Consider the following 13,152-nt stretch of genomic DNA (forward strand, 5'->3'; position numbering starts at 1 on the left):
TCCATCACCTTTACCCTCAGCCTCTTCAATAAAGCAGTGGTCGTCTTAGAGGTGTGTTTGGGGTCATTATCATGCTGGAACACTGCCCTGCGACCCAGTTTCCGGAGGGAGGGGATCATGCTCTGCTTCAGTATTTCACAGTACATATTGGAGTTCATGTGTCCCTCAATGAAATGTAACTCCCCAACACCTGCTGCACTCATGCAGCCCCAGACCATGGCATTCCCACCACCATGCTTGACTGTAGGCATGACACACTTATTTTTGTACTCCTCACCTGATTGCCGCCACACATGCTTGAGACCATCTGAACCAAACAAATTAATCTTGGTCTCATCAGACCATAGGACATGGTTCCAGTAATCCATGTCCTTTGTTGACATGTCTTCAGCAAACTGTTTGCGGGCTTTCTTGTGTAGAGACTTCAGAAGAGGCTTCCTTCTGGGGTGACAGCCATGCAGACCAATTTGATGTAGTGTGCGGCGTATGGTCTGAGCACTGACAGGCTGACCCCCCACCTTTTCAATCTCTGCAGCAATGCTGACAGCACTCCTGCGCCTATCTTTCAAAGACAGCAGTTGGATGTGACGCTGAGCACGTGCACTCAGCTTCTTTGGACGACCAACGCGAGGTCTGTTCTGAGTGGACCCTGCTCTTTTAAAACACTGGATGATCTTGGCCACTGTGCTGCAGCTCAGTTTCAGGGTGTTGGCAATCTTCTTGTAGCCTTGGCCATCTTCATGTAGCGCAACAATTCGTCTTTTAAGATCCTCAGAGAGTTCTTTGCCATGAGGTGCCATGTTGGAACTTTCAGTGACCAGTATGAGAGAGTGTGAGAGCTGTACTACTAAATTGAACACACCTGCTCCCTATGCACACCTGAGACCTAGTAACACTAACAAATCACATGACATTTTGGAGGGAAAATGACAAGCAGTGCTCAATTTGGACATTTAGGGGTGTAGTCTCTTAGGGGTGTACTCACTTTTGTTGCCGGTGGTTTAGACATTAATGGCTGTATATTGAGTTATTTTGAGGGAAGAATAAATTTACACTGTTATATAAGCTGCACACAGACTACTATTCATTGTGTCAAAGTGTCATTTTGTCAGTGTTGTCCCATGAAAAGATATACTTAAATATCTGCAGAAATGTGAGGGGTGTACTCACTTTTGTGATACACTGTACATACACATTTACTCTATTATTTTTATAATTTTTATAAGTGTGCTATAATTAGTCTGTAATACTATAATTAACTGTAAAGAAGACAGTGGCCGGCAATAGTATATTTGTGACTGGTTCTAATACATTTTGAATTGAAAGGCTGAAAAAGCCCAATGCATCTATAAAACACATTACATGCCTCGATAAATGCACTGCCCAAGTGTCCCCTCTCCCCACTGCCTTTCAGCGGCAGGCAGCAGCAAACAGATCATCAGACGAAACCATGTTGACCAGATTGTTAGTTATTTACAAGTCAATATTGCCTGTATGGACAGTGATTAAAAAAAAAAAAAAAAGTGAACCTGTAAAACTGCGGTGTTAAATGCGATGCGGTCGAAAATTTGGGTGCACCTAACTTTTGTGCTGGTGCACCTAAGAAAAAAAGTTAGGTGCACCAGTGCAACCAGTGCAAAACGTTAGTCTAGAGCCCTGTTATCTCTGTGCAGGCACCATCGACCAGACAGCAGACGCCATAGTTGAATCTCTCCGGCCTTCCTACCCAGCACACATTAGCCAATCGTGTCAGTGGGTGACATTATCCAATCATTTCTGCATGTAGGCACCCGACCAGTCGGTAGCAGAGCTGAGGATTGAACTCGCAAGCTTGAGATCTCAGCACTGGTGGGCTTTATGTGTTTTACAGCTGCACCACTCGAGCTCTGCAGGAATTTTTGACAAGTACTGGTTGTTTACTACCTGTGACAACAATATTCTGTATTCTCCATTTCAGGTATGCCAAAAGTATGCAATTTTATCCATTAATCCACACTTGATTGACCATAATGCTGAAGTATTTTCATATCTGAACTCTTATTGACAATAATTATTAGTATCTGTACTCTTTATTCAGTACTTTGGAGAAGCCCTTTTGACAGCAATTGTACCTGCAAAGTCAAGTCAACTTTATTTATATAGCGCTTTTTACAATAGACATTGTCTCAAAGCAACTTTACAAAATCCAGGACCAACAGATACAAAAACCCCTGTTGAGCAAGCCGAGGGCGACTGTGGCAAGGAAAAACTCCCTGAAAATTACAGAAAGAAACCTTGACAGGAACCAGACTCAGCAGGCAGGGCCCATCACACAAATCATACAAACACAGAATTAAATGAACTAAAAGTTTTAACTGGCAATAAATAAATAAATAAATAAATAAATAATAATAATAATAATAATAATCCTAATTTATAAAAACATATATAAAATTTGTGTCACTCACAAAGTAAAACCTACCACAACGTCAATTGGTTCTTGGGCATTGATTTTCAAGGTTTTTGTTCCCCATAAAGATGTAGGTGAAATCTGTTAATGCGTTCCATGGTCCCGTGGAACTGCATATATTTTAGAGTTATGTAAAAATGGGTTGTTTTTGACACTTATACACTGAAAATAACACATAAAAACACTAAAATACAATTGAAAACTAAAACTAAAAAAATACTGTACAATACAACCTGCACTTTACCTTTACTTCTTTATTGTTTTCTTATGCTTCTTAATCGTGGAGATGCTTAATCTTGGTATACCGCATTTTGTTCAGTAAAGGCACATTCACATGAGAAGCGGCACTATCGTGTTTGCACTTGCTGTCCCGTTATTTCCTTTAAAGTGTGCTGGTGCACAAAGATAATGTGACTTATTAATATTAATAATAATAATAATAATAATACATTTAATTCGTAATGCACTTTACATTTGTGTACAAATCTTTAGACTTATTGTACTAAAACAATTTAGAACTTATGAGCAGTGATAATTAAGAGAGGTTAAGTGTTTCCAGGTCATTCTTTTTGTAATTTTTTTTTATTTATGCATTTTATCTCCTTTTACTCCCAACTTTTAGTGCATCCAATTACCCAATTGCATTAGGCTTTGTCACTACTGATGCCGATCCCCGTCCTGATTGAGGAGAGTGAGACTGACACACGCCCCCTCTGACACGTGTGCAGTAGCCGACTGCATCATTTCGCCTGCACGAGGCGAGCTCATATGCGGATTAGCTTTGTCTACGGAGAGCAACAACCTGATTGGCGCATTATCCCTCGACTCTATGCAGGCGCCATCAATTAGCCAGCAGAGGTCGTAATTGCCTCAGTTATGACGAGTCCCTATCTGGCTTTCACCCTGAATGAACAACAGACAATTGTTGTTCATGTAAGCGCTAAACACAGATACATGTAGACACTTTCAGAGTGAATTTGGTATTCCACACATTCATATTCGTCTCATATGTGCGCACTTTGATGACATCTTACTGCACCACTCAAGCCAAGCGCTGAAAAAAAACGGCTGTTCATTGTTAATTGTGTGTGTGCGTGTGTGCGTGGGTTTCATTCTCCTGCGGAACCCGATGTTCTTGGGGTGTAACAGAGGTTCTGAGCTTTGAAAGCACTCAGCTCTTGGCCAGACCGTAGCAATTTATTTTCTTTGGTAAAAGTGTGTGCGTGCTAATCTTAATTCACACTGTTTTCTATGGGGTTGTCCAAGAGCACAGGAAATCTAGTACAAAGCCGATTTCCACCCACCCTTCTTTTCCCCCAGTTACCTTTTTACATTCAGTCCTTGCTGTTCATGTTACCAACCATGCTGGCTAAAAAATATACACTCAGCAACATAGAAGATGTGTAAGGCCATGGCAAAGAATTTAAATAGCAATCTAAAAGTTTTGACTACTAAATTAAAATCTGTGTTGGCTAAACCATGCTGCAGGTCCATAGCATAGTCATATAGGGTTTAACTTTTCACTTCTGGCCAGCATTAAGGCAATTCTATTAGAGAATTTTCTTGGTCTTCCAGATTTTGTCTTGACTGTGTTAACATTTACATTTACATTTTCTGCATTTAGCAGATGCTCTTATCCAGAGCGACTTACAGAAGTGCTTCCATAGTAAACATTTCATTTCTCAAGTTTAAGTAAACAACAGTCGAAGAACACAAATCTGCTGAAACTTGTTAGAACCAAAGTGTTTTTTTTTTTTTCCTGGAAATGAAACATTTTTAGTAAATAAGTACAAGTCAGCTCAAGTGCTTAGTAAAAAGGTGTGTTTTTAATCGTTTTTTAAAGACAGCAAGAGACTTAGATGTTCTGACAGACAGAGGAAGTTCATTCCACCACTTGGGTGCTAGAACAGAGAAGAGCCTTGATGCTTGTCTTCCTTTAGACCTGGGTGGAGGATCAAGTTGAGCGAGGCTGGTGGCTTGGAGGTTGTGCGGTACAGAGCGGGGTTTGATTAGACCGTGAAGGTAGCTTGGGGCTGGTCCATTTTTGGCTTTGTAGGCGAGCATCAGTGTTTTAAACTGAATGCGTGCAGCTACAGAAAGCCAGTGAAGAGAACGCAGCAGTGGGGTGATGTGGCAGTGTTTGGGTTGGTTAAAAACCAGACGGGCAGCTGCATTTTGAATGAGCTGCAAGGGTTTAATAGTGGACATAGGAGCACCTGCCAGAAGGGAGTTGCAGTAGTCCAACCGTGAGATTACAAGTGACTGGACCAGAATCTGGGTAGCTTCCCTGGAGAGAAATGGTCGAATCTTCCTGATGTTGTAGAGGAGGAACTGGCACGATCTTGTCATGTTGGCTATATGAGGAGAGAAGGTCAGCTGGTTATCCAGGACAACACCAAGGCTTCTTACCTTATCAGATGGTCTGATCTGGGAGTCATTAAGAGAGATGACTAGGTCCTGGGTTGGAGATTGATCTCCGGGAATGAGCAACATCTCTGTCTTGCTGGGATTGAGTTTTAGATGATGAGCTGACATCCATTGTGAGATATCTCGCAGACATGCTGAGATGCGAGCTGAGACTTGTGTGTCTGAAGGAGGAAATGACAGAATGAGCTGAGTGTCATCTGCATACGAGTGGTAGGAGAAGCCATGGGAGGCTATGACCTTACCCAGAGAGTGGGTGTACACTTTATTTTAACATAAATCATTTGTAAAATGAAGAATTAAAAAAAAAAAATTTTTACATCGGAGGTTGTGCCCAAACTGTATAAAGTTTAATGAAGTTTTAAAATAATACCTTTTTAAAAACAAAAATGCAGTTATTGGCATCCCTACCTTTGCCAGCATATCAGCACTTGGTCTTCTTATCCAATCATTTCTTAACTCAGTTTTAAATGAAAATGTTTGTTTTTCTCATATACTTTAGTGCAGAATATACTGACAAGTATGGCTGCAACAACTAATCAGCAACATTGCTTAAAATTATCAAAATAGTTAGCAACGAGTTTTATCATTTGTCCTTTTTATACATTTCATCATTTCATACTAACACAATTATGGGGCTCTGAGGCATCTAGGATGGACCATCACACAGTGGAAACGTGTATTTTGGTCATATGAATCAGCATCCCAGGTCTTTTTTTTTTTTTTTTTTTTTAATGGACGTTGTGTGCTCCAGACCAAAGACGAAAAGGACCATCCAGACTGTTATCAGCAACAAGTAAAAAAGCCAGGGTCTGTCATGGTATGGGGCTGTGTTGGTGCCCTTGGCAAAGGTAATTTACACTTCTGTTATGGCAGCATTAATGCACAAAAGTACATTAAGAACTTAGAGCAACATACTATAAGACATCATCTTTTTCAGGGACGTCCATGCATTTTTCAACAAGACAATGCAAAACCACATGCTGCACACATTACAAAGGCATGGCTGCGGAAGAAAAGGGTATGGGTACTGGACTGGCCTGCCTGCAGTCCTGACCTGTCCCCAATAGAGAATGTGTGGAGAATTTTGAAACGAAAAATGCGACAACAACGACCGCTTGCTTGGTATCCTCTGTGCCAAAACGTCTTGGTGTGGTGAAAAGGAATGGCAACATTACAAAGGGGTAAACGCTTTACTGTCCCAACTTTTTTGGAATGTGTTGCAGGTCTGAAATGCTTTATTTGCATTTTCCATACTGTCCCAACTTTTTCTGATTTGGGGTTGTAAAATTGTTCTCAACCTACTTTCTCAAAAAATAATGGGGCTGCATAGGTGGAACATTTGCATTGTTTACTGTTTTAATCAGAAGGGTCACTGACACCAGACAGCTGAAGATTGAAAAAAGTGTTCTCTGGTCTAATAAATCTTGTGACGTGCTTTTGGCTGGGACCTGTACATCAAACCTGCACTTTGATGCAAAACCTTGAACTAAGATAACAGTAAATCTGTTAGTTAAAACGTTATCCAAACACTTTCTGCTGGCTTCTTAAGGTATAGTTGCCATGAAATGTATATCTTTGTGGGTTATGCTTTAGTATAATAAGTTTAAAGACATATGTTCAGTCTTTTCTTACAGTCACTGTGTGTGTACACTTTGGCATGGTCTCCCATTGGCATGGCACAGTGTACTGCTGCCTTGTACCAAATAAATTGTTGTGTGCTAGTTAATACCCAGGAAGCTCCAGCAGAAGTATGTTTTGATTAAAAACAATCTTACTGAAAACATAGCTACGTCAATGTTTTCAAGTTTTCGTGAGATTAACACACTCTGAGGTCAAATAGTCAAATTATCATCTTCAGTTTAAATCTACCTCTTAGTGCAGTGGTTTAAGCATGCTGCAGTATGATCTAGAATAAGGGCTTTCAGTCTGCAGTCTGTGGGCTGTTTGTGTCCCGTGACATGTAAATGTTCTCCCCTCTCTTCTATACTTTGATTATTTTAATAATACATTGTTATGCAAAGTTTTAAACAGCCCATAAGTGCTGGGGTGGCTCAGCTGTCTAATACACTATCCCACCAACAAAGCGACCCTAGTTCAAATGTGAAAGATGCCTCCAGCCTGGAAATGCACTAAACAAACACAACTGGCCATATCTAAGTAAGGGATGGACAATATTACATCACAATATATTGTTTAATTTTTTTTTCCATTATGTTAAATGAAACAGTGTAAGTAGCAATTACTTAATTATATTATTATTTATTTTTACAAAGCATGAAATGTGATCATGGTTGTCAAAATTTTTTGCATGAGACTGTCTATGTGAATGTGTGTGAGGTGTTCAAGACATACTTTTGTCTAATCTTTTGAAAGATTAATGAATGTTTGGAAACCACTGATTTAGAAAAAGGTCGTGGCTTCATGAAGTTTACAGCTACCCGCTAGCTTTTCTCTTCTGCCTAAGCAAAGACAATTTTTCATTATTTCATCATGTCCTCTTGAATGTTGTAGCCATTTCCTGTATACACTGTGTAAAGGAAGTAGTTGGCATTTATTTACCTCCTTAATTTGGTCAGAACACCACACGGCTCTCCCAGTGGACTTTGAGGAAACAATTGACACCAAGATGCTGACCTCAAGGTTTTGAACAACATTTCCTATTTACAGTTAGTGGCTGTGCGGTTGACTTGTTGTAGAAGTTCCCTTGACCTACCCCCACCCAGTTAGTGACACAGGTGTGTGGGTGAGTTAGTGACCTGCTAAGCATGAAGCGAATATTTGTACAATGTATTCTTTGTATCTCAGTGTAATATTTATAAAGGAGTTACATTTATTGGAATGGAATACTAAGTGATATACTCTAGCCATTCTGTTTGGAAAACCATGTTAATACTGGGTGGGAACCCCCAGTTGCTTTTGGGGTTTCATTTTGTGTATGGAATTTTCAAGATGTTATAGGTTTCTCTGTCATTTTGGTCCATGTTGACTATAGGCACTACTAAAATACACTATTTTCACTTTTATGTTTAGGAAATCTGCTCACAATGAATTGTGCTTTGTGTTGGGTGCATAATCATCCTGAAAGTAGTAATTATAAGGTAAATGATAAAGTAAATAAACCAAATTATATGGTAAATGTGAGCCATAAAGATATTTATATGAATAAAAGTATACTCTGGTGTTCACTCGATTGTAAATGAATAAAACTTTAAAAGCTTTAAATGCAACTGGAGATAATTTAATCTAGTGTCAATCTAAATTATTTTTTATGATTTTTATGCTTCAGTATTAAGAAACAACTAATTTTACAGTGATGTGCCCAATTTATGCACATAAAACACATTTGACAACATTCTGTGTATAACTTTTGTTTGGGTCCTGCTGACTAGTTTTATCATAGGAACTCTGTGTTATTTACACCAACAACTGGGTACTGTGACCTGCAATCAGGACAATCATGAGAAGTTGTTTTTAAATATTGTTAAAATAGACGATAGAGTTTTTGTTATCAAGTGGGACAAATTTGTGAGAACCTCTAGTAATGTGTACATCTCAAACTTTAAATTCTTTATAAAATTATAAACCATAGTGGTGTGAACACTGGTCAGAGTGAAAGTGTGTTACAATTGCTAGAAGTTAATGTGGCGCTCATCTTGGTTACCCCTTTGTTCATATTTTTTTACTACTTAAAAATCTCTGAATGCAGCTGGAAGCAGAGGGTTGGTAGGGGTGCATTAAAAATCTGCACATTTACTCTGTACAGACTAGCTCCACCCTCATAAAAAAAAAAATCAAGCATCAGCTGTTGGAAATAAAGACATCAACAACATTAACCAGGGATAACCAACAAGAATTCACTGTTAAGTTATTCATTGACATCCATAGTTAATAGCATTTACAGTTTTGTATTTTCACAAAATCAAATAATTTATAAATCTTGAATAAAAAATATATATACAGGTCCTTCTCAAAAAATTAGCATATTGTGATAAAGTTCATTATTTTCCATAATGTAATGATAAAAATTAAACTTTCATATATTTTAGATTCATTGCACACCAACTGAAATATTTCAGGTCTTTTATTGTTTTAATACTGATGATTTTGGCATACAGCTCATGAAAACCCAAAATTCCTATCTCAAAAAATTAGCATATTTCATCCGACCAATAAAAGAAAAGTGTTTTTAATACAAAAAAAGTCAACCTTCAAATAATTATGTTCAGTTATGCACTCAATACTTGGTCGGGAATCTTTTTGCAGAAATGACTGCTTCAATGCGGCGTGGCATGGAGGCAATCAGCCTGTGGCACTGCTGAGGTGTTATGGAGGCCCAGGATGCTTCGATAGCGGCCTTAAGCTCATCCAGAGTGTTGGGTCTTGTGTCTCTCAACTTTCTCTTCACAATATCCCACAGATTCTCTATGGGGTTCAGGTCAGGAGAGTTGGCAGGCCAATTGAGCACAGTAATACCATGGTCAGTAAACCATTCACCAGTGGTTTTGGCACTGTGAGCAGGTGCCAGGTCGTGCTGAAAAATGAAATCTTCATCTCCATAAAGCTTTTCAGCAGATGGAAGCATGAAGTGCTCCAAAATCTCCTGATAGCTAGCTGCATTGACCCTGCCCTTGATAAAACACAGTGGACCAACACCAGCAGCTGACATGGCACCCCAGACCATCACTGACTGTGGGTACTTGACACTGGACTTCAGGCATTTTGGCATTTCCTTCTCCCCAGTCTTCCTCCAGACTCTGGCACCTTGATTTCCGAAAACAGTACTTTGGACCACTGAGCAACAGTCCAGTGCTGCTTCTCTGTAGCCCAGGTCAGGCGCTTCTGCCGCTGTTTCTGGTTCAAAAGTGGCTTGACCTGGGGAATGCGGCACCTGTAGCCCATTTCCTGCACACGCCTGTGCACGGTGGCTCTGGATGTTTCTACTCCAGACTCAGTCCACTGCTTCCGCAGGTCCCCCAAGGTCTGGAATCGGCCCTTCTCCACAATCTTCCTCAGGGTCCGGTCACCTCTTCTCGTTGTGCAGCGTTTTCTGCCACACTTTTTCCTTCCCACAGACTTCCCACTGAGGTGCCTTGATACAGCACTCTGGGAACAGCCTATTCGTTCAGAAATTTATTTCTGTGTCTTACCCTCTTGCTTGAGGGTGTCAATGATGGCCTTCTGGACAGCAGTCAGGTCGGCAGTCTTACCCATGATTGCAGTTTTGAGTAATGAACCAGGCTGGGAGTTTTTAAAAGCCTCAGGAATCTTTTGCAGGTGTTTAGAGTTAATTCGTTGATTCAGATGATTAGGTTAATAGCTCGTTTAGAGAACCTTTTCATGATATGCTAATTTTTTGAGATAGGAATTTTGTGTTTTCATGAGCTGTATGCCAAAATCATCAGTATTAAAACAATAAAAGACCTGAAATATTTCAGTTGGTGTGCAATGAATCTAAAATATATGAAAGTTTAATTTTTATCATTACATTATGGAAAATAATGAACTTTATCACAATATGCTAATTTTTTGAGAAGGACCTGTATATGATTTTTTTTTTTTAAATAACTGATGCTAGGATACATGAAAATGTGTTTTTCTGTGAATACAAACAAACTCTTAGCATTTTTCTTTAACTTTTTTCTTACAGGCCATCACACCATCTACATTGGAGTACATGTGCCCAAAAGTTATCGAAGACGGAGACGCCATCGTCGGCGCACTAGCCACAAGGAGAGGAAGGAGAGGGTGACTGAGAACACAGAGGAGGTCAACAGCAAAATCCTTAAACCTCTTGGTAAGTGTCATCAGCTTATGCTAGCAACTTTTAAACACACACAGATACAAACCCTATTTTTGAAAACGCCTCTGTGACCTCTGAAGTATGTCTGTGGAAATTTGCTTACATAAAATAATGAAAAACAGAATTTATCTTAATGTTTCAATATTTTCTCTTAACACAATATGCACTTCAGGGCAGTATTCTGCAAAAAAACCTGTGTTAATATGTACCTTTATTGTAATGTCAAACATTAAATCTCCCATAATATTAAAGGAAGAGCTTGTAAAATTCAAGTAAAGGAATATAGAATGCCTTTATTTGTCATATATACATACACAGATGTACAGTACAACAGGAATTATTTCTTTGCATATTCCAGCTTGTTTAGAAAGTCCTCCACACTTCTTAGCTTGACTGTTAAAAAGAGAAACATAAAGCATATCAGAATTACAATGATAGTGGCATCATCACTACTTTGTTGTTAGATATCTTATCAGAAAAACAACTAGACCTCAAATTTAAATTGCTGTGACAGTTTAATTTTATAACTGTATGTCACAGCAACTCTTTACCTGAAATATAGAATCAATATTCTACTTAAAAACTAGACTTCAAACTTAAATGGTTATAACTGGGAATTACTTCATTCTGGTGTGATATGTAGTTACGGTAATCACTGGTAAATGTATTTATACATCAATGAAGTGCAAAGAAAATAAATAAAACAATTTACAGGCTGTAGCGACAGGCTGTAATGTTAGTTTAAACTATTCTCTTCCTCCAACGTGACATTAAAGTAAACAGAAAAATATAAAACGGGAGAATAACAATCTTACATAACGCCTGGTGCTACATTACGTTACCACAACAGCAACGGTGCAGAAATTACTTTAATTTGTAAATTTATTTTACTAACATGGGGTGATGAAGACTGAGAATCAACTACTAACAGTGACTACTACTAACGTTAGCAGCGTACCTACATGTGTATGTGTACACCCTTACATATAATGCTAGGTTGAAGAAGTAAATGTAAACAAACTTACCGGCGTGTTTTGCTGACGTGACGTTGAAAATGCTCTTCGGGATGCTTGTGCTTCATGTGCTCGTGCATAGAAGTACTGCTGCGATAAACCATCTTCACTTTGGTTGAAGTTTACAGAAGTTTACAGAGCACCACATTCACCACATATCTTTGTGAAAACACTCCTAAACTTTAGATGTTCGTGTGTGAGTTTTTTAGCCGCAGCTTCCATAGTTTCAGTGGGCGTGGCCATCTTTACATCGGGCCGACGCACGTTTTTGCAAATCGACGTATTTTCGTCGACGCGTCGCCCCACCCCTACTGATGTTCCAGTTTGTTCCAAAGCTGTTTGGTGGGGCTGAGGTCAGAGCTCTGTGTAGGCAATTTTAAACCAAACTTTTTTCATGTTTTTTTTTTTTCCTTGCTTTGTGCACAGATGCACAGTTATGCTGGACTGTGATAAACTTTTTTGAACTTGAAAGCATATAATTTCCTTTATATATTGTATTACATTATTAGCAGTTGTTGTGGCTGAAACAAAAAGAATTGAAGTGATGTCTTTTAATGCTTTTATAAGTAAAATAGTATTTAACTTCAGAAACACACCATAACAATACTTTTATAGTGTAAATGAGTAATGTGATTGTTTTTTTCTGTTCATGTATCTCCCACCCCCTCCCTCCCAAGTTTTCTCCCAATCTTTCTCCCAATCTAGTCATATCACTTATAATTAGCCTAACTGCTGCAGACCTCCACTCCTGATCTAGGAGGTTTGCAACCATTACATGCCACCTCCGATATGTGTGCAGTATTGGTCTTTTCACTTGCACTTGGTGGGTTTATATGGGAATTTATTTTGCACACCGATTTCCTTTATAGCTTGTGTTATTGTGCAAGCGCCATCAATCAGCCAGCAGGGGTTGCAATTACGGCAGTTATGAGGAAACACTGTTTAGTCATTTAGTCTTGCCTCTCATAGTCACACAGCCAATCGTATGTCTGTGTAAGCGCCCGGCTGGCTGATAGAGATCTCAGCAATGATGGTCTAGCACGTGATGTTTTGGACCAGACAGTGAATTTCTGCATAGTCCACTTTCTGCATAGCCTGAATAGTCAGTACTTTTTATGTAATTATTTATTCAATTAATAATGCACTACATTTTGTATATTTGATAATATAGTATCTGTAATTGTATATTAGTTGGCTTTTAAGTAATTGTGTGCTTGAATCTTGTATCATAAAAGTGAAGTGTCTTTTATTGTCGTATATTGCACCCTTAGTGGTAAGAATGTACAATGAAACTGTTAGTAGTCCCACAAATGCAACATAATGTATTGTGGCGCCGGCGAGTAGGAAGGAGAGCGTCGGGGCCGCGAGTGAGCTGCCCTTGGCAGTTCACTCAGTGATTTGGGACAGACACTCATTCATACACACAGACATTCATACGACAGACAAACATATAAGCTGCCTAT

General features: G+C 39.1%; 1 protein-coding gene across 3 annotated transcripts in view; it reads left to right on the top strand.

Annotated features, from left to right (window-relative positions):
- The window catches only part of slc4a4a (solute carrier family 4 member 4a), a 108,525-nt gene that overhangs the window by 14,532 nt on the left and 80,841 nt on the right, over positions 1-13,152 (top strand). For all 3 annotated transcript variants that reach the window (XM_063017729.1, XM_063017730.1, XM_063017728.1), the window contains one exon: positions 10,524-10,670. In XM_063017729.1, the coding sequence (XP_062873799.1) occupies positions 10,524-10,670 (147 nt within the window). The remainder of the gene's footprint in view (positions 1-10,523; positions 10,671-13,152) is intronic.

The sequence above is a fragment of the Trichomycterus rosablanca genome, chromosome 21 (genome assembly GCF_030014385.1).
Source record: "Trichomycterus rosablanca isolate fTriRos1 chromosome 21, fTriRos1.hap1, whole genome shotgun sequence".
NCBI lineage: Eukaryota > Metazoa > Chordata > Actinopteri > Siluriformes > Trichomycteridae > Trichomycterus > Trichomycterus rosablanca.